At 40.1% G+C, this 22,214-nt stretch overlaps 1 protein-coding gene across 1 annotated transcript in view; it reads left to right on the top strand.

The window, feature by feature from the left end:
* rpa1 (replication protein A1) overlaps positions 1–20,444 on the top strand; it is a 32,795-nt gene extending 12,351 nt beyond the window's left edge. Inside the window, exons 13-17 of the mRNA XM_046074687.1 lie at positions 4,863–4,992; positions 7,687–7,863; positions 8,679–8,786; positions 9,090–9,176; positions 19,527–20,444. Coding sequence (XP_045930643.1) covers positions 4,863–4,992; positions 7,687–7,863; positions 8,679–8,786; positions 9,090–9,176; positions 19,527–19,631 — 607 coding nt within the window. The 3' untranslated portion in view covers positions 19,632–20,444. The remainder of the gene's footprint in view (positions 1–4,862; positions 4,993–7,686; positions 7,864–8,678; positions 8,787–9,089; positions 9,177–19,526) is intronic.
* The last annotated feature ends 1,770 nt before the right edge of the window (positions 20,445–22,214 follow it).

Raw genomic sequence — 22,214 nt, 5'->3', positions numbered from 1 at the left:
GTGTTCTTGACAAAAGGTGACAGAGCCGCTGTCAGCTTGTGTAGTGTGTGAGACCCTCTGTCACCGATCAGTCACGTACTGTGAACGCCACGATTTCAGACTCACCGTCACAAGACGGCAAGTTCTGTAGTCTGAACAGCACCGCCATCGGCCGACGCTGAAAGTCATGGAGTCTGCTTGAGCCTTTAGAAATGGTCAGGGCAGTCACTGTTCTGTAAACTACACTTTGTCATGTTTACTCTGAATGCTTGCTGCTGTCAAAGCAAACACGCTTTAACACAATAGGTGAGTGAACATGATGCCTCCTTATTTAATTGACTCTTCTTTTGCCCAAATGTTTCAAGAATTACCAGCTGAATTACTGGTGAGGTATTAGCTGACTTGAATTAGTAACTGGCTTACTGAATGTTTCACAACAAATTTGCTAACAGGTGTACGATGAGGTGAGGAATTCTTGCCTTGGTGGCATTCTCGCTAGGGCTGTGCATCTTCACTGGTCTCACGATTCGATTACGATTATCAGGTCTTCGATTCGATATCTCGATGCATCACTTGAATGGTGGGAAGTTTTAGGCATCCTCATTACGATTATGAGGCTACGATGCGATTGTAAAACGAATAAGATAAATGTATTTTTCTCACTGTGTGACTACTTGTTACTTTCAAAGCAAAGTGTTTTTTTTTTTGTTTTTTTTTTTTAACAATCCAAACAAGTCGGTTGTAGTGAAATCCAGATATTTAATTTTACTTTATATTAATGTAGCTAACATTGCATAGCATTATTACAGCATTATAACTGACCTCTGCTGCTAGTTTGATTTCTGATGCTGCTGTTATTAGTATTAGCTCATTTTCTGCTGCTTTCACCTTCACCTATTGCTGCCTGTCACATAGCTGTCCTTTGAAGAATGAGGAGAGGACGCTTGCTAAGGAATCGATTCAGGATCATCAAAGTCTGCATCGCGATGCATCTAGAAATGAATTATTTTCCACACCTGTAATTCTTGCTTTAACAACTGTTTTAATTACTGACTAATTGTTTCAGTCATTTTTCAAGTTGTTTGGTCAAAACAAGCACTTTGGTTTCGGATCGGGAAGTTATAATCGACATTTTTCACTATTTTCTGATATTCTGTGGAAAGAACGATTATTGATTAATCAAGAAAATAATTGGCAGATTCATCAATAATGAAACTAATTGTCAGTTGCAGCCTTGTTTTTGACTTTCTATAGACAATTTATTTTACCACATATACTGCTCAGATTGAATCGCAACTTCAGTGTTTTTCTAACTTGAAATGCTCTGATGTAAGCTACATTTAATATGCAGAGATCAAGTTTATTTGAAACACAAGATAACAGATTAGCAGGGAGTTGAGTTTACCTTACTGCACTATTTTTATCCCAGTGCATAATAAGTATTTAATAGTTCTTTTTTCCATGATATACTTACTCTGAGGACCTCTGTATAAGACAAACTCATTAACATTCAACTATTGTGACACACTGGTGAGTCTACTGATGCATGCAGAACTGTAGGAATGACATGTAAATGTTAAATAGCTGTATTTTTGCTCTCCTATTTTACAGTGTGTCGATTATTAGGAGAAATAAACACTTTGCTTTGATTCTGCCAAAATGAGAACAAAGGAAAACATGTTCACCCATGTTTACATCAAAATAAACTACCACTGCGGCTTCCGTTAAGTCACTGGTAGCTCAATGTTTGACCACATGTCGCTCACTACAGATGGCCTGGCTAACACCATGTCACACACAACATGGAGTAATCATGTTTGTGTTGCGTTTGCCACTCTCAGCCCAGGCATTAGAGCCTTAGCCCCGAGCTGAGAGCACTGCTTACTGAGACTTTACCATCATCCTCTTCTGCCTCTGCTCCTGTCCTGTCCTTGTTCACTGACACACTGACGTTTGACATGTCTATGCACATGCATGTCTGCCAGCCTCCAGTCGTCTGTCTCACTGTAGCCACGCTCCTCTAAGCTGGGGTCTTCCTGCTTTCAGTTGACTGTCACATTTTCTGCCCTGTCTAATTTGTTCTCTTTTTGTCTCCGAACATGACCAATGTCTACCACCCCATGTCTGTTTCCTGTGCTCCTCCCTTTCTCTATGATAAAAGCAGCAGGAGCAGCTTTAAAACTGGGTACTGTCACGGTGGTATCTTGTTGAGCATTTTACAGTCCTTTTGGGTATCTGTCAAGTCAGATGTCCAGAGCAGCCATGTTAACACTGTGAAGCCTTACTAGTCTGCAGTCTTACCTTTTTATGGTTTGATGCATTTTTAATCTTCTCAGCTATGTTGTCACTACATTTTTCTCCTCTGTAGAACATGTGTCTTCGAAGAGACGTTGAGCCATGACACTAAATTTTATTTACATTTTATCTACTTAAATTTGTCAGAATATATCATGCAGGCTCTTTACTGGGTAAGCAAAGTGGTGCTGGTACATTAGTGAGGAATCTGGTGCCACCATAAAGAATTGTTCACATTTGTCAGGAGTAGGGAACTGGCAGCCTGTGCGTTGCTCTGGCCACAGTCTGAACCGTTAATGGAGGATATTTTCAATTAGTAATGCCTCCAGGAGCAAGGCATGCTCTCGCTGTATTTACAACCTGACCTCCACATTGTGTGCCACTCTGCCAGATTAGTAAGCTCTATTGATCTCTGTGACCATTTTAAACTGTTATTTTTTTTTCCACCCATGACTGCATTTTACCTCCCACCCATCTTTCTTCTCCTTCTACACTGCCTTCCCTCTTCTTCTTCCTATTGTCTTCTCTGAATTACCGGGAACATTGGGCGAAAATGGGTTTTTGATATCACAGTAACAGCCCTGACCCTGGCCAGCTCATCTGTCCCTCTGCTGTAGATTCATTTCACAAGCCTCTCAGCCTGCCTTGTTCTGAGCTGAGCCATCCCTGCCAGGATAAACACAAATGGAGGCTCTGCCTGAAACAAGATTTTATTTTTAAGCCAACTGTTAATGTTCAGCCTTCAGTCTGTTGACAGTCATGTGAACAGCAGCGTATTGTGTCTCCTGCTTTGGTTCAGATGCATTGAAATGAATAAAGCTGCAGTCCAAAAGTAGGCCTTGGCATACCAACACTATGAATATTTCAAGTGGAAATGCAGCTTTCCTAAATGTATTTTTATGTAGGTAAATGTGGTGATTTGCTGTAGACTTAATTTACTAAACTATATAGAGCAGAAACCAATGCTTGATGAATGGATTAGTCAATTGACTGAAAATTAACAGCTATTTAGATCATCAATTTAGCATTTTTAAGTTTTTTTTATATATATATATATATATATATATATATATATTTTTTTTTTTTTTTAAACAAAACTTTCAAATAGTTGTTTCAGCTCCTTTAAATGTGAATATTATGATTATCTTGATCCTCAGATATTAAAATCTTGGGTGGACAAAACAAGCAATAGGTATGCCAGCTTGAGAAATTAAGACGACATTTATTTCTAGGGCTGCCCTAACCACTAAAGATTTTTCTAAAGGACTAGTAGTCGTTGGTCATCGCACATTTATGATAGAAGTTTAATAATTCAGTTTTATTTATATAGCGCCAAATCACAACAACAGTTATCTCAGAGTGCTTTTCATAAAAGAGCAGGTCTAGACCATACTCTATGATGTTATTTACAGAAGCCCAACAATTCCCACCAAGAGCAAACACTAGGCGACAGAGGCAAGGAAAAACTTCCTTTTAAGAGGCAGAAACCTCCAGTAGAACCATGGCTCAGGCTGGGCGGCCATCTGCCTCGACCGGTTGGGGGTGAGAGAGACAGAGAGGGAGAGAGGGGAGGGAGATAGCCTACACAATATACACACGGGTATGGGCAGTAAAGGTAATATAGGTACAGACTGAATGAATAATGGTACAGATATTTATAGTAGTGTTAATGATAATCAAAATGTTAAAGATAATAATTGTAGCAGAGGGTGTCGTGCAGGAACACGGGGGCAGCAGGTGACTCAGAACCACAGATCCAGACTCCACAGCTCCAGAGCCAGAAACACCTGCAGAAAGTGATAGGAGAGAGGAGAGGAAAGCACAATATTTAAATATATACTTTTTGGCGGGGGCTCAGAAAATGGTTTGAGTTCCAGGGCTGAGAAAGAATGTCATAAGTAATAGTGTAACATTACAGAGAAATACAAACCCATAATAAAGGGCCATTTTACAAACACACGCATGAAGTGATCCACCGTTAATGACTAGCGGTAATGATTCTGAATGTGTCCTTTATTTTAGTCCTTTGGGCTTTTTCACTTTGCAAACCTATTACCTGCACAAAAAACGGTATATAACTCAAAGTCCACCCCAAAGGGAGTTTCCATCTCCCACAGAAAACTGCTCTGAACTGCTTGAAAACAGCTTGTAGTCCAGCCCTTTCCCTTTTACTCCATAGCTAAAACGAAGCCTTCAACACAGGGTGAAAAGAGGAGCTGCCGCAATGTGCAGTATGACAAAAAATATGGTGTTTTTTGAAAATTAAACCATGTTGACCTGTTCTGGTACAACCCCTAAATAGGATTTTGAACCTGAAAATTAGCATAATACCGCATAATAGCATAGCATAATACCTCTGTAACATTTTGTTCACCGATTTCAACACAGTATAACATCACACAAGTCTCGTTTAAAACACAGGAATAAATTACTTCCAACTTCACAAGAACAATTCAGCCCGGGCCTGAAAACCTCCTCCTCCCGGCAGTCCAAAACTCCTGTGCTAGTGGTTTAAACACCAACATTCCCTTTGAATCTGGGACTGAGGTTAAATCAGCAGTGATTGGTATTCCTTCTCTTTCACATAGGTACGACAAGGAGGGTCACACAATGGACGGACAGTCTCTGACGGAGATGAAAGGTGGCAGCGGGGGAGGAAACACCAACTGGAAGACCCTATCTGACGTCAAGACGGAGCACCTGGGACATGGAGACAAGGTACACTCGTGTTCAGTTTTGCCTTGATGCAGTCAGAAATTGAAGATATGGTAACCCCAGACATATTGTTATTCAAGGAGATTCTTTGAAGATATTCAAGGACAAACTGAAAGACCAGTGTTGAATCCCAAACAACAAATATAAAAGCACTCAGTCAAGCTGCATTTGTACATGCCACTCATTGCAGGTCTGTATAGTTTTGCTACAGTGTAACCTTGTCACTCATAGCTGTTTTAGCTGAGAGTTAGTGTGATGAATCTTTATAATCATTGACTCATAAAATTATACACCACTAGGTATGTGTTCTTAAAATTGGATACCACTATGGTACCTGACCTTCTGGTCATTAATCCCCCTGTATTGTGGCAGTCCTCTCAGCCTTGGTGTATGTTCATAGTGAAAGTCACATTTATCTCTGATATTGATTACCAGGATTACATAGGCTCTCTTCGTTGCCATCTGTAATGAAGTTACTGCCCTCAGTTAAGTAAAGTAATATGTGTGTTCTTTAATTTCCCCCTATTTTCATTCATACTGTTGAGGGAAATGGTGCTCGCAGAAGTGTATAAATTGTCTAGAGCGGATAATGTGACCTGTATAGAGATCTTAACTTGTGTAATTTAACACAAAATAACATGCTCTGCACATTAGTAATCATCACAGTACAATGAAAATATCCCATTAAGACTTGGAAAATTAATAGATGCAAGAGAGAGCGCACCGAGATTTTGCTCTGGCTGTAAAAGACATTCTAGTGTTGCCACTGGAGGCAGGGTATCTATGGAAGCTCAATGGCCCATAATTCCTTTGAAAATAGCAGCAGTTGTCTGTAAGAGTCAATTAAGTGAAAAATATGTTTTGTTGAATGAGTTGGATTTTTATCCAGTGGCGAAACTGCATGCTTGTCTGCTTCCCCAGGCGCTGAGTGACCCTGTCCTACTTGTGGTGCCCTCAAAATTCTCTCTTCTATGGCCAGAACTGCAGGATTCCCATTCACAAATAGTAAATGGCTTATTGCTCTGTCTTTTTCCTTATTTAGAATAACATCTTGAGCAATTCTATCATATGCAGACCTACAATGCAGCATAAGCAGCCCCATCTATTTCTTTTCTCTTAAATTCCATACCCCAAATCTGGACTGTAATCATTAGCCCCCTGTCAGGTGAAGGGCTTCTTCTGGCATTAGGTCCCTGCTGTTCAGGACGAAAGGTTTGACCCTGGGCTACGGAGGCTCTTGTTCCTCCTCAGCATGGCGTGTGATGCGGCCTGGTATTGACAAACGAGCTGAGCCGAGGCTGTCCTCGACCCCTTTGAGGCATCCCATACACAGGGGCATGGGGGTCAGGCCTCTCAAGATCCCCCTAACCAAAGTCTGTTGCGATTAATTGTCCCTGTCACAGTCTTTGTGTCACAATCTCAAGTTTCCACAATGCTCCAGTTGCCCCCTCTGACAGTAAGTGTTCACCATGTTGTTGGCTTGACACTGCATTTGCCTATGACAGAGGTGAGAAACAAGATCTTCTGTTCTCTTCCCACTGTTGCTCACCCGCACGCTAATTGAAGTATTTACTTGATTAATGGGGCCTCTTTTGGAAAAGCAGCAGAGATTGATCTCCTTGGAACAGCATGATTTTTCTCATTTTGTTGCTGTCATTTACCACACTCTTAAGAGCTTTTAATTTATCCTGTTTTGGAAGTTAATTGGGGTCAAATGCCTTTTGCACACTAACACAATGATCAGGGCCTGGTGAAGAGAGAGAGAGAGAGAGGCAAAAAATTCATTTTCATTGTATTTGCGGCATATATTTTTAAATTATTTTCCTGTTTATTTGTTTGCAATTATTAAAAACATTATTAAGAGCTGTTTTATTTTTTAAGCTCAGTGTACCACTCAGCACGGGATCTCTTGTTTGTTTACTGATTTTGAGAGAGTAAACATCAGTCATGATGGCCAGACCGCTGAAATATTTTACAGATGCATTAAAAGAAATGTACACGATTTCTGTTTTTCAGTCCTTTTGGAGAATCTCTAATTACAGATGATTGTAGCCTTAAGTGTTTCTTAACAGTTAACATAATTGCATTTACATGTGCAAAACAATTAGCTGTTAGGGTGCGATAACAATTGCCGATGTGCATTAGAGCCTCCCCAGCATGAGGAGATCCTTCCAGATGAAGAAAAGGTGATGTGACTTATCTGCAAACATGTAAACATTAAACATCTCATCTCTTCATTACAGCTCATCCAGAGCTTCTTATCGTATACATCTATTTCAATTAAATTCATGTCACTTACTTGAATGTTTTCCATGCAGACTAGGAATGTTTCCTGAAGGCTGTTTGTGCATTCAGTTTCTGAAGTTTGCCTCTTTCCCGCAAAAGCAGCAGCTACCTTCAGTTGTTTGCATTTGTGTCAGAGCCATTAGGATTCTGGTTGGGAGTGTAACTTGTGCATCTGTTACCAAAATGTTGCTTCCTGACTGTTCAAAAAAACAAGTTTAGGCTCCTTAAAATGTCATCTTAATGTTAATTTCATGCTGTTTTATTCCTGGTTTTCAACAGACACCGTATTAAACATAGAAAATATAAAGGTTGTGAGAGAGATGTCTATTAAGAAATACTTTTCAGTAACATAATTTGGCACAAAACCTTTTGTTTAAATGAATTTTTGTTTGTTTATATTCCCTTTTTTAGGCAGACTACTACACCTGCATAGCTACCATAGTGTACCTGCGCAAGGAAAACTGCCTTTACCAGGCCTGTCCCAGCCAAGACTGTAACAAAAAAGTGGTAGACCAACAGAATGGCATGTTTCGCTGTGAAAAGTGTGACAAAGAGTTCCCCAACTTCAAGTACCGCCTCATCCTTTCTGTAAGTGACTCAGCACTGGGTTCCCTAAAACTTAACTCTTTTTGAGCTGTGCCAGCCATGCACCCACACACAAGCATAAATGCTAATGCACATATCTTAAATTCCTGCCTTTCCTGCTTAGTCCTGAGCAGATGCTTCTGCTGAGGCTATGGGTATCATCCTTCTAGTCTTCTTATTTCCATGTCTTTCTGTTATGCTGACTGATTGTACTTATTCATCTTTCTGTCTCCCAGGACTCAAGCCACTCTCTCCCCTTATGAACTACTCCCTGTGGTTCATTGCCCCAGTTGACATTTAAAGCACATTTTTACACTTGTATTTAATTCAGAGTTATGTGGGATTAATTGCTACAGCTTTCCATACTGTGCTGTTAGTCATTTTACAGAAAGTGCAGAGAGGAACTGAGAGGCCCTTTCTCTCATCTCGTTTGAAAACAAACATGTTTTTTTTTTAAACTACAACATTATGTACAAAAACTCACTCAGTCAGCAACAGAGAAATTGCAGCCAGACATCTGAGATAAGCGGCTTTTGTTTTGTACCACTCACCAGTCAACATATTGTTATTCTTCACAAGCTGTAGCATAAGCTGTGAATTTGCTTCCTCTGTATGTATCACAAGAGCACTGTGACTCTGCATGTTTTGCCAGGCTAGCCAGCAGGATATAGGGTACTTGTAATGATTTCTTTAGAGACATACCATAAAGCATCGAGCAACTCTTAAAAAGAGTACACTGATCTATATGTGTATGCATCAAAACCGTTCTTCCTTTTTTACCCTTTCCTTTTGTTTTCTTTTTGTTTGTAATCTGACAGGCCAACATTGCAGACTATGGAGACAACCAGTGGGTGACTTGTTTCCAGGAGAGTGCAGAGGCCATCCTGGGTCAGAATGCAGCTTACCTGGGACAGCTAAAGGACTCGGTGAGATTCCCCCTCCTAAATATAATACTGGCCTCAGGAAATGGCCAGGGCAAAAGCTAAACCTCAGGCCTTGTTACTGCCAAACATGCACACGCACATACACACACTCTCCCGCGTAGAAAAATGTGTTATAGACACATACTGTGCTTGTTTTCATCCAGGCATAATTATTTAGAGGATCACAGGCATTGTTTTTCAGTACTCAGTTATCAGACACTTACTTTATTTTGCACTTGAAACTAACAGTTGATTGAAAGAATATGTGTACCAAAATTGAGCTGATGAAATGTTTCTGAATTTCAGAACGAGGCTGCCTTCGACGAGGTCTTCCAACAAGCCAACTTCAACACTTTCGTCTTTCGCAGCAGAGTGAAGCTAGAAACATATAACGTAAGTAAAGCATGAATGGTAATTAGTGTGATCAAATGCCTACGGATTTGTTGCCTTCACAGCATGCTATGTAGATGGATATATTGTTGTAATAAAATAGAATATATGCTTGCATTTATTTAAATTATGCAGCCTTAATCTCCTGAACTACCATCATTCCTTTGTAAAATGAAAATGCATGGTACGTAAACAGGTTCTTTATGGTTTAGCTGTTTGTTTTTCCTTTTTGATAGTTTTCCTATTCATTAACAAAACTACTCTGCTTTCATTTAACTGACAGAACCAACTCTAAAAAACTCTTGAGTGTATGCTGCTCATTTTCAGTGGCTTTGTGAAGTGTGCACACACAGATTAGTTGAAGCCACTATTTCCTGTAGGCCACACAGATAGAGGTTTGTTTTGAGGGAAGCACATAAAAGAATTGATTGGGCTGGGACTCTGAGCAGGAAGTCTGGAGCTGAGCCAGAGGCTGCATCCGCCTTCAACACACAGAAGAGGCCACTGTGTCTATCACATTCAGCTCAGCATCCTAACTGCCCATGGCACTGCTACAAGCATGTATTGGCTACTGCCTATAAACCCCATATTCCTTCAACAGAGACACCTGCAAACACTCTCAGTTTATTTTTTCCTTCTCAATGATACAAGCCAGCCATTGTGCCGTGCTCTCACATGTTGTCATGTGAACAATGTTGTATATGCTTGATGTGGGCCAAGCAGGTCCTTAAAGCCCCCCTCCAGACAGTTTTAACTGCTGTTTTTGGTTAACGTTCTTTCTCAAACAGAGAATGGGGGTGTGGTTAATAGTCGTACGTAATCAATTACCATGATAACCAAAAACTGACCAGCTGGAGTGTTCACTAACGATATGCTGTGTTAACATCACTACACTGTAAAACACTCTATTACTCTGTTGAACTGTATGTAAAGACTTCTGATACCATTGCCTCCGCCGATGCATTGGTAAAATGTCCATCAGTAAAATGCATGTTGCAGACTGTATATAAGACGGTGGCAGGTGAAAGTGCAACGCGTTTTGTCTTCCAACACCGCATGCACAAATGCCATAATGAAAATGAACAGCACACTAAACCAAGAGGAGGAAACTAAAAAATAAAATGAAGACCCTCCGTTAGCTAACTTTTTGCAATAACTATGCTAGCTAACTACACCTGGCTAACTACAACTTAGTTAACTTAGCTAACTAAACTAGAAAGACAAACCAACAATCAGACACAGAGAGACATACCTACTCTAAGTTCTAAGTAAATTAAATGATAAATTGGTTAGCTAGCTCGTTTTGATGCTCTGACTTAACGAGGCATGACAGCGTGACAGTGCGCCTGCGCAAGCTTGGAGAATGACGTATGACTTATGGAATTACTATAGTGATACGTCACCACCCCGTTTTAACAACTAAGTGACTTTGAGCACAAAATTAAGCTATTTTTCAAAAAATATTTGCCGAACTATGTGGGTAATCAACATTGTAAGGAAAGGACTCAGAAAAATATGAAATATCATAGAAATGTCAAAATACTCTGGAGTGGGGCTTTAAGTCAAGTAGAACAGATATAGGTCTGCAAGCCCCCAGCACACTGAGTTGATTTGGGCTGGCTCGTCCTTTTTATGTTAATTTTTTGTATTTTATAAACCGGGGTTTGGTCGGGCTCATTTAACTTTCTCCTTTTGTTATGCCCGTATACACACAGAACATTATTCTCTATTGCATGCTTATGCTTCCATGTAATGGACATTCGGTTTTAATATTTGTGGGCATGATTGTCGGTGGCACTGGTAGTTATGTTTTGAGGCCTATAATAAGTGTGTGTGTGTTTTTGCATGTGTAATGTGCTGTATCTGGGTGTGAGTCAGGCTTCTCTCTCCCGTTTGCAGCTCGTTCAGAACTCATCTGCCAGACTTTTAACGGGTACTAAGAAGAGAGCACATTACTCCGGTGTTAATTAAATTACATTGGTTACCCATACGATACAGAATTCAATACAAAGCGTTGTTGTATGCTTTTAAGTCTCTGCATGGCCTACCACCGGAGTATGTTACTGATTTAATCAGCCGCTGTCAATCCAGTCGATCTCTGCGCTCAAATGATCAATCGCTTGTCATGGTTCCGCGATCCCGTTTAAAATGTAAAGGTGATCGGGCTTTCTCTGTTGCTGCTCCTAGGCTCTGGAATGACCTTCCTCTGTCTGTAAAAACTTGTCCTTCAGAGTACGCTTAAACCTTATTTGTTTTCTTTAGCATTTGATAATGCTCTGTAACTTGTATGTTCTCTTTTATACCTTCTGTACAGCACTCTGGTTCCACTTGTGGTGTTGAAAGTGCTCTATAAATAAAGTTGAGTTAGAGAGAGCACGTCAGCTCGGGCTGAAAAATTTACTTTGTCGGGCTGGTCCAGGGCTCTATTAACAGTCAATGACACCAATGTTGTATCATTGTGACACTGGAACTTTAACTCTTTAACAAGGTTTTTAGAACTGTTGAGAAAATGATGCTCTTTATTTTTAAGTCAAGTCAAGAACCTGCCACAGTCACATGAGTGATGAAATCGTCCCTGCTTTAAACACTAAAACACAGCACGTTTAAAGGTCCCCATCACTAGGGTTGGGTATCGTTTAAATTTTATCGATTCAGATTCTACTTATTGTATCTGGTTCTTACTGAATCTCTGTTCTGATTCCAACCCCATCACCTCAAGTCTTGGGAGATTTAAATTGCGATGCTTGCTCAACATTGTGATGTCTGTCGTCCATCACCGATGGACGATGGCATCGTTGGTCAGCCGAACCCTAGGGTCCAACTTGGAACCCGTACTCAATACCCAACCCTATCGATCACCTTGGCAGGAACTTTATATCTAAAATAGTAATGAAAATAATTGTCAGCTGGTGTGCAATTAACAACTTGTTTACTATCGCTGTATTACGTAAAAGACAATGACTCTACAGTTGGTATTAGGAATGATCAAGATTTATTGGACGTTAGTATTAAAATCAAAGTATTGTGATGCATTTGTTGATTGACCTCACACTAAACCAAAACTCAAATTGGAATAATGTTCTCAATAAGCAGAAAACGATATCACTGTTAAAAGAATCAAAAGTCAAAATTACAGCCATAATTTCTCATTCTGGCATCTAAATTCTTTAAATAAGGATAAATGTGAGGTACCACTGAGAACCAAAAGCTATACCACTTAGTATCATTTATTTGGTGCTATTAAATAAAAACACTATGATTAATTACAGTGTTTATCAAAACTGTTATGTGGGCGTAATGCATAATATAATTATTTTCACACAAATCAACATCAAAGTTGCATTTTGGCATTCAAAATATTGCTATTTTGAGTGGGTAATGTGTTGTAACACTCAAAATGTCAGTGGATGACCGACTTAATTACTACAGATGTTTTGTTACTGGTAAAAAACAATCTTTTAAATATTACCATACCAATATTACCACTTGAATTTGCCTGACATCAGGAATGTCTGCTTAGAGCTATAATATTCAAACTGCTGTGCTGGTCAGGACCCTTGTCAACTGTGTCTAGGCATTGTAACTGATTACAGCATATCAAAAGATGGAAAAGGTTGATAATGAATTTTCAAGCTTTTCATATGAGCACTGGTCCAGTCTTAACCACTGCAGGCCTAGTTTCAGAACAGAAATGTGGTGGATTTAAAAGCAAACAGCTGGTCAGCTAATATTTTCTAATATATTAATATATTATATAGCTAATATTACATCTTAGACCTAGGTTGGGGATTAAAAGTGACAATTTGACTAGTGTTTAAGTTACTCATCGGATGCAGGTGTATTGGTGTCGGTGCCAGTTTTCAGTAGACTCTTCCGCAACCCTGCTTTCTTTATAAGGCTGTATTGGAGTTGTATTGCAACTATGAAATGGTTAGTTGCTGGTGCTTTGCTGTAAGTGTTCCTGGCAAGTTTAAAGCTGTTAAAAAAAAAAAAAAAAAAAAGTGGAACAAATTCATCTGTGGTGTCCTTATGCTCACGTGTATGCACACTTGCAGTACTGAATGCAGGGGGGCCCACCACAGGTTGTCAAAGTGTGGATCTACACCCAACTTGGCTGTGTGATGTTGACTTCTTACAGAATTGCTCACACGTCTCACACCCACTCATCAACTGTAACTACAGTCATTACTGTCTGTGTATATGGTGGAAGTAGAATACCACAACACTTATAATGCTCTGTTCATTAATTGCTGTCATGACTAATATCCCTGCATTTGATGTAGGAGGAAGAAAATCCTGCTTTTGCTAAAACCAAATTAGTTTACAGAAATCTGCTCAGAAAATTGTCACGAATTTTAATGCTGTAAGATTGCAGTGACATTCATGGTAGAGAGATGTTTTATTTCCATAGTGCATGTTTTTAATTTAAAGGCTTCTACCACATTGGTCAGAAGGGGCAGTAAGCATGTGTTTTTAGCGCTGTGCACACTTGTAGAACTGATTGATTGAACTTGTTTAAAAAAAACAAAATCAAAGTGCAGATATGCTTGTTTTGAATAACCTCACATTCCAATCAAATATCTAATGGCACAATGCGATTTAACCACAGTATGGAAGAGTAGCTCGCCACCAAGGCCGTCGTTACCAGCTGAAAATGGCAGGCGCTCTTCTGAAAAAACCCATCTAGGAGTGCTTGAGAGAACTTTGGAGGTGCAGCCCTTTTTTTTCAGCTGAGACACTTTGGTTTCTATGATACGGAATATCTGCGTTAATTTATGTGTTGCAAGTACCTAATTTTGCAGACAGCTTGTTATGAACAAATCATCTCATCTTGTAGAGACATGAATGATCAGACCAGCAGTATTAATTCCTCCTTTGTTGTTGTACATGGAGGATGTGACTTAAAGTTGGGGCCTTTCCAAAACTGCTTTCTACTCCCTCTCCCTACCTACTTCCTCTCAACCAATGAGGGTGGAGTGGTAGTGGGGTTGTTGAACCCTCCAATGCTGAGTGAGCACCGATGCCGGCTTGTTGAAGGTGTGTAACACCCTTTGCTGCACAATGGGAGAACTTTCTTTCAAATGTGAGTTCTGTGTGACTTTGACAGTTAACATGTAGGATTCACTAACTAATTTCATATCACCATTCACAGGTTAACAACGCAGCTCAAAGGTTATATTGTGTTTAATAAAAAAATGTTCTTGTCTGATAATACAACAGTACAATACAACTGTTTTTTTGATATATTATAGCAGTGAGTGCAGCGGTAAAGTCGGATCCTATTTACGCTGGGGGGGGGAATTCCCCAAGTTGTCCGCTGTATACCCTACGCTGGTTAGGGAGTTCAATTTGGCTGTGAAGGTGACTGACCAGAGTTCACTCTGTGACGGAGTGGAAGTGGCGGGGTCTAGTTTCAGAAAGGTCCTTGGTCTTTGCTGTATTTGTCCCACCCCTTCTCCACTGTGATTGGACAGCTTGGTAAAAAGTGACCCTGACAAGCACAGCATTTTACCCAAAGTTGAAAAAAGTTCAACTCTGTGAATAGAAAAAAACGTGCCACACTCAGCACTGATGCTCAGTGCCTCTGCACGCTGCATAGTGTAAATATGTGGCACTCCCATTGCAAACAATTAAAAAAAATATGCTGGCCTCATGGAAAAAATGCTTTGTTGGACACACTACCTTAAAGTTGTTACATGAAACTTCTGCATTGATGATTACATTCGAGTCACAGAGCTTAGCATCTCTCTTCCTGAAATCCCCAGCAACCTTTTTGAAACCCAGTCATTTGATTACACTTCAAGGTGCCTGGTGGAGTTTTCTTGTAAACAGGAGTGTCTGTTCATTAGTGATTGTTGCATCGCATCCCTCACATTCATGTGTTTACTCATGCGCTTGCATGGTGCAAAAAAACTCATAGAAACACTTCACCATAGCGGTACTAGTGCTCCCACTCCTTTTTACTACACAATACAGAGGGTTTTTATCTTTTTTCCCATGTTGCACCTATTTCCTAACTTGCGCTAAGCCTGAAGTTACATAATCGTTTTGTACAATACATTACATAATTTTATTATCAGGTTAATTTATCCATCAATATTTATGTATAGCTGTTAAAATTATCGATTGTAAACTGCTGGATGATGGATGATGTTAGCTAGGGATGCACGATATTGGATTTTGGCCGAATTTTAGATATGCCGATATGTTCAAACTCATTTTGGCTGATAACGATATTTACACCTCTTTTTTTAGTTTACTGAAGAGAACATAGTATTTCCTGTACTACTTTTACCCAAATACTCTCATTTGTTGTAGAAACAGATATTATTAAACAAGACAAATAACATTTGATTTTACCAAAAATTTACAAATTGTTTTGTAAAATGTAGACAATCAAAAATAAGTAATTTATCTCACTTGGGGGAGGATATATCATATGCCAGTGCCACATTTTATTATATATATTATATACACTGCTCAAAAAAATAAAGGGAACACTAAAATAACACATCCTAGATCTGAATGAATGAAATCTCATTAAATACTCCTTTCTTTATATAGTTGAATGTGCTGACGACAACAATCACACAAATTATCAATGGAAATCAAATTTATCAACCCAGGAGTTGGAGTCACACTCAAAGTGGAAAACCACATTACAGGCCGATCCAACTTTGATGTAATGTCCTTAAAACAAGTCAAAATGAGGCTCAGTAGTGTGTGTGTGTGACCTCCACGTGCCTGTATGACCTCCCTTCAATGCCTGGGCATGCTCCTGATGAGGTGGTGGATGGTCTCCTGAGGGATCTCCTCCCAGACCTGGACTAAAGCATCCGCCAACTCCTGGGCAGTCTGTGGTGCAACATGGTGTTGGTGGATGGAGCGAGACATGATGTCCCAGATGTGCTCAATTGGATTCAGGCCTGGGGAATGGGCGGGCCAGTCCATAGCATCAATGCCTTCCTCTTTCAGGAACTGCTGACACACTCCAGCCACATGAGGTCTAGCATTGTCTTGCATTAGGAGGAACCCAGGGCCAACCGCACCAGCATATGGTCTCACAAGGGCTATGAGGATCTCATCTCGGTACCTAATGGCAGTCAGGCTACCTCTGGCAAGCACATGGAGGGCTGTGCGGCCCCCCCAAAGAAATGCCACCCCACACCATTACTAACCCACCGCCAATCCGGTCATGCTGGAGGATGTTGCAGGCAGCAGAACATTCTCCACGGCGTCTCCAGACTCTGTCACATCTGTCACATGTGCTCAGTGTGAACCTGTTTTCATCTGTGAGGAGCACAGGGCGCCAGTGGCGAATTTGCCAGTCTTGGTGTTCTCTGGCAAATGCCAAACGTCCTGCACGGTGTTGGACTGTAAGCACAGCCCCCACCTGTGGACATCGGGCCCTCATACCACCCTCTTTTGTGGCCTGCTGGAGGTCATTTTGCAGGGCTCTGGCAGTGCTCCTCCTGCTCCTCCTGCTCCTCCTTGCACAAAGGCGGAGGTAGCGGTCCTGCTGCTGGGTTGTTGCCCTCCTATAGCCTCCTCCACGTCTCCTGATGTACTGGCCTGTCTCCTGGTCCATGCTCTGGACACTACGCTGACAGACACAGCAAACCTTCTTGCCACAGCTCGCATTGATGTGCCATCCTGGATGAGCTGCACTACCTGAGCCACTTGTGTGGGTTGTAGACTCCGTCTCATGCTACCGCTAGAGTGAAAGCACCGCCAGCATTCAAAAGTGACCAAAACATCAGCCAGGTAGCATAGGAACTGAGAAGTGGTCTGTGGTCACCACCTGCAGAACCACTCCTTTATTGGGGGTGTCTTGCTAATTGCCTATAATTTTCACCTGTTGTCTATTCCATTTGCACAACAGCATGTGAAATTGATTGTCAATCAGTGTTGCTTCCTAAGTGGACAGTTTGATTTCCACAGGAGTGTGATTGACTTGGAGTTACATTGTGTTGTTTAAGTGTTCCCTTTATTTTTTTGAGCAGTGTATTTTCTAAGCTGCAAACAGCACTGTAACAGGGAGCTCTCTATTGCACAAAATAAAAGCGTAATCCAGACCTAAAACCTCAGTCCTTAGGTCCTTATGTGCTTTAAAGCATAACAAAAAAGGCTGGGGAGGGAATGAGGTCTGCTGCTGTGGCTGTAGCTGAGCTAATATCTAGTCAGCTGTTCACACTGCTCCAGAAAACTCCTCAGTATGTGTTTTACAGGAAGCACAGCTAATGTTAGCTTGGCAATTAGCCACTTGTGCAAACCAGCTAACTTAAATTGAAAGCTATTTGTAGTCTAACTGTTCAGCTTAGTTTGCCATGTAGCTTAACATTTAGAACATTGTTACCTGTATTGAATCATAGCAGATTGAGAGGGGGACAATGCATATAGACTGATGCCATATTGCAATAGAGATGTCTTCTTCTGAAACTGTGATTAACATCCAAACCTGACATGTTTGTTTGACTTTAGCTGCCTGCACTCGTGTTTATGTGGCTCTGTCCAGGCGCAGCAACATGACGCCCTGAGCGCGGCAACAACTTTGATTCTCATCGGCCAAAATTAATTTTCCGATATGATTCTGATAATGAAAATCTGCCCAATATCTACAGATATTGTATCGGATCAGTAATTATTGTACATCCTTAACATTAGCTGCTACAGGGCTTCTGCTAGAGAGCACAGAGTCACTAGAGGTGGTTCAAACTTCTTTGATTGTTGCACGGAGTTAACATGTTACAGGCCGAGTAGTAATGGCAACAGTTTCTGCAATAAAACACAGAGAAATGCTCGATAACCATCACACCACTTAAATCCTTATTACAGCTTTGGAGGAGTAAACTGTTAATAAATGTACAATTATCATCATTCTGCTGTGTAAATATAGAGTCTGACTTACATTGTCTGACTGTTTTCTGGCAACTGCCGTAATGGAACAAAACTCTGATGCTCCACTGTTTCTGCATAACTTATGCAACTAGCATACGTCGTTACTATATACATAACGTGAATTGCCCTGTTTCTTTACGTGAGGAATTCACAACAGCTGCCCCCACATTGGTAGCAATCAGTGGAATTCCTCCCTCACCTTCCCTGGGTGTCATCTCCGAGTGCAGGGAGCTGGATCAGGTGGGCGACTGGTCTTGTGTAAACTTTACCCTTGACACAGACTACTGCCTTGATATATCCATCTGGGTTTATCACCGTCTTAATGATCTTGCCAATGGGTAATTGAGTTCTAGGAAGCTGCGTTTCCACTATCGTAGAGTTTTGTCTTATTATATATTTTTACATATGTCCATATTTGTCTTACATCTTACAAATCTGTGATTTGTAACGGACTATTATTAAAAAAATGTGGGCACCAATCCAAAGAAAGATGACTTGCATTTCACCCACTTCAACTGTACAGGATTAATGGAGACAAAATGAGTGTAACCTCTGTTTAAATGCAGAGAATAATGGCCCTGGTAGAAATGACCTTCCCCTGTCTAGACAGCTGTGGAGGTGGTTATGGCTTTAAAGGCGGTCTTTTTTTCTTTTTTTTTTGGAAGTATTCATTTGTATGCCAACGCAATGCTGATACCCAGTCCAAACATCTCAAATTTAACCTACTTTGTCACCGGGAAAGGGACGATGCCTACATATTTGTTTCTGGTAGACAAGTAATATATTTCACATACGATTGTCTTTAGAGTTGTACGGAGTATGTGTTTTCAAGCCAGGCAGACACATTGCACTTAAGGCAGGACCTTGACCTCATATTTGTAATGAAACTTTTGTTTTGTTGCTGCAACGTGAAATGTTGCTGTTTAACTGAGCTTCAGTAACATAACCTTGTCCAGAGTGAGCTTAAAGGGTAATTCCACTCTTAAATTCTGCTTGCACCCTCTCTCCCATCATTTAAAAAAAAATGCAACACATGAGTGAGGGACCTAAGACTATGGGAGAGATGACCTCGTGGCTACATAGTGTGTGACAAAATGGGTCAGTTGGCATGGGAGCGACTGACCACCACTCATTATGGCACGGACAGTGATATAGGGCTGGTATACTCCAGGGTCTATTACATATGTTGTTTGCTAGCTCTATTTTGTCACAGTAAGGGAGGAGCCAGAGAATTCAGCTGAACCAAACGTTGAATTCCAAGCAGACATTCATTTTGATGGAAAAGTCATCTATATTAACATCACATGCTGAGAATCTATGCCCTTATGTGTACAGTGAAAAAATTGTAATGTATTGTAGAGTTTGTCTGAAACTACTTCAACTTTGTTGGGCTGACTGCAGAGTTTGCAGGCCTGGAATATGTGTCATAAATGTTTCTTATCGTTTGTCTGACAGGATGAATCCCGGATTAAGGCTACAGTGATGGAAGTGAAGCCTGTTGACCACAAGGACTACAGCAAGAGGTTGATCATGAACATAAGGAAACTGGCTGCTCAGTAGAAACTTATGTTCTGTGCCAAGTATTCTGGTTTTCTTGCTTTAGTCTTCCTTTGTTTCTGTACAACCAACAAACAGCTCTAAATGTATAAGATTTGCCTTAAAAAGCAATTAGTTTTTTGTTTCTCAACATACTTGTGAGTATTCACCTTTCCTTTGTCAAATAATGATTGGTGGATTGAAGAGTTTTTGTCGGTGAGCATAACAAACATGGATTATTTTGACTTTCCTTTTGGGGGAGCAGAGAGTGGGGTCAGTAAGCCACAAAAGAAATCATCACTGTCTTTCTTAAGTCAGACAGTTATTCATGCATGTACTGTGTTCATGTGGGGGTGGTGGCTGCTTTAAGCAGAAGACCAGCACAGTAGCTTGCACTCTTTTCACGTTCTGACACACACTCAAAATGGCTGGACTGGACCTGCACATCCCTGATAAGACCATTTACTCTCCCACTCTATTTTTTATTTTATTTTATATTTTTGTTCCCGTCTCTCACATACTTGCAAACATAAGCACATATACACATGCACAGTGCAGACCTAATGGGAAATGTACTGCATTCTATTTAAGTAGATGCAAGGTGTTGTCAATGTTTTCAATGCCTGCACCTGTTTTGTGTTCTGTAGTAAAAATTTTTTTTGTGACAATTAACTCTGAGAATAAAGAGGTTTGTAATCAAGCTATTGTCAACTATACAATGGGTACTTTGTATTGTTTTGTATACCACTTTGTATTAGAAGTACATAACAGTAGCGTATGTGTGAATCTCTTACAGTACCTTATCCTGTGCTTAATAAAAACAAAGAAAAACATGTAGACACTCTAGTTTGTATTTTTTTTTTTTGTAAGAGTTGCACTATGTGCAGGGGATTTATTCAAGGACTGGCACACATTGCCCTCTATCTCCTCGGGTTTTGCTCAGATGTGCAACAGATTCCCCTGCAAACTTGACTTTCATGTTGTATTAAAGCAGAACATCAGTGAGGCAGCACCTCCCAAATTTTTTTGTGATAACATCTCATTTCTGCTGAGCGCTGCATCTGTTGCCTATAGTGTGCTTAGATGGATTAAACCTGTCTTTAAATTGTAAGGAAAGGTAAGTTTAACTTATTTATTTTATTTTGCCAGCCATGCTTGGAGATATTGATTTGAGTTTGCCTGTGATTGCTTCCCCACATCTCACTGTGCTGTTTTGTTATTTGAACTATTAATATGCTTCTTCAATGTCATCCTATATGTTGCAGTACATGTATACATCTTTTATAATGTCACCACTCTTATTGTTGTAGGTGGTCTCAAGGGATGCCAGTGATGCCTCACTCCATTCCTGCCTCAAGCTCCCGTCAATCATACAGCAAAAGCAGAAAGGGCCTGGTAGGACTTGGTGGCTGTTCAGCCATCACCACAGAAAAAAGAATCTAGCGGTTTCCCCTGGGAGTCGGGGCTAGAAAGTTATTTTCTGCACTCATTTACATCTGGCATCCCATAAGCTTTTATTTGAAACGGGAAAGCTCTAACCTGTTAAAGCCTCAACTCAAGAGAAGTAATTTTTGTTCTCATACCCTGTTCATTCTGTAGTTTTGATTAAGCTGGTTACAGTTCTAGTTAAGTAAAACACTTAATTGTAATGCATTTATAATTGATTTTGCACTTGTCAGAATGAGATCGGCTGACTAACTGGACCGGATTACATCCGTCACTCAGGAATAGTTTGCCCCCTGCTGTTTTTTTTTTTTATTTGTTTTTTTTAATTAGCAGTAGATGAGCATGGCTAAGTGGAATTGTCACACAACATGGAGAAAATTAAAATGTGATTATTATCTGTGAGATGGCACTTTGCTGAGGTCATGGGTTTATTTCTATCCCATCACCATCTACAGCATACTGAAAATGAAAATTGATGCAGTGTCAAGTATGTACATTTATTCAAGTACAATTTTCATTTTACGCTACTTTATTTTCTTCTAAATATAGTTGAGAAAATATAATCTTTTTTTCTCCAAATTATGATATAAAGATAAAAGTAGCAGATCAAAGTATTTAGAATTAGCTCCACATTTACCAGCTTCAGAATTAAAGTGATGTACCCATAAATGCATCACTATTTATAATCCAGTAATATATATTTTGTAATGAGTTGATAATAATGCGTAATGAGCACTTTTACTGTTTTTTAGACGTTTTTTCTTATTAATTTATGGTTGTCAGATAACCAAATGACTGAAATTAAAGAGATAATTGAACTATTCTAGCTTTCTGTCATATTAAATATTTTACAGTAGTAAATGCATAAAATTGGGGCATAAAACATCTACTTTGTATTCATACAAAGTATACAAGGCAGAATTTGTACTAATTACAAGGCATGACCAGAGATTCCATTGGGCATCTGTGACCATGCTGGGTTTTGAGAGAATACCTGTTGCCCTAAGTTATACTTCACATACTACATTTTGTAAACAACATGCGTTCCTGGTGCAGTATCAACAGATGCCACACTGTTGAGCCATTGATTTCTATGTTGGTTGCACATCTGTTTTATTGAGGTGTTTTATGGATTTGACATTTTCTGTGTCGAAATGACGT

Source organism: Micropterus dolomieu, linkage group LG17 (genome assembly GCF_021292245.1).
Source record: "Micropterus dolomieu isolate WLL.071019.BEF.003 ecotype Adirondacks linkage group LG17, ASM2129224v1, whole genome shotgun sequence".
NCBI classification, from domain to species: domain Eukaryota; kingdom Metazoa; phylum Chordata; class Actinopteri; order Centrarchiformes; family Centrarchidae; genus Micropterus; species Micropterus dolomieu.
The sequence above is the reverse complement of the archived record's forward strand: the minus strand, read 5'-3'. Positions and strand labels throughout refer to the sequence as shown.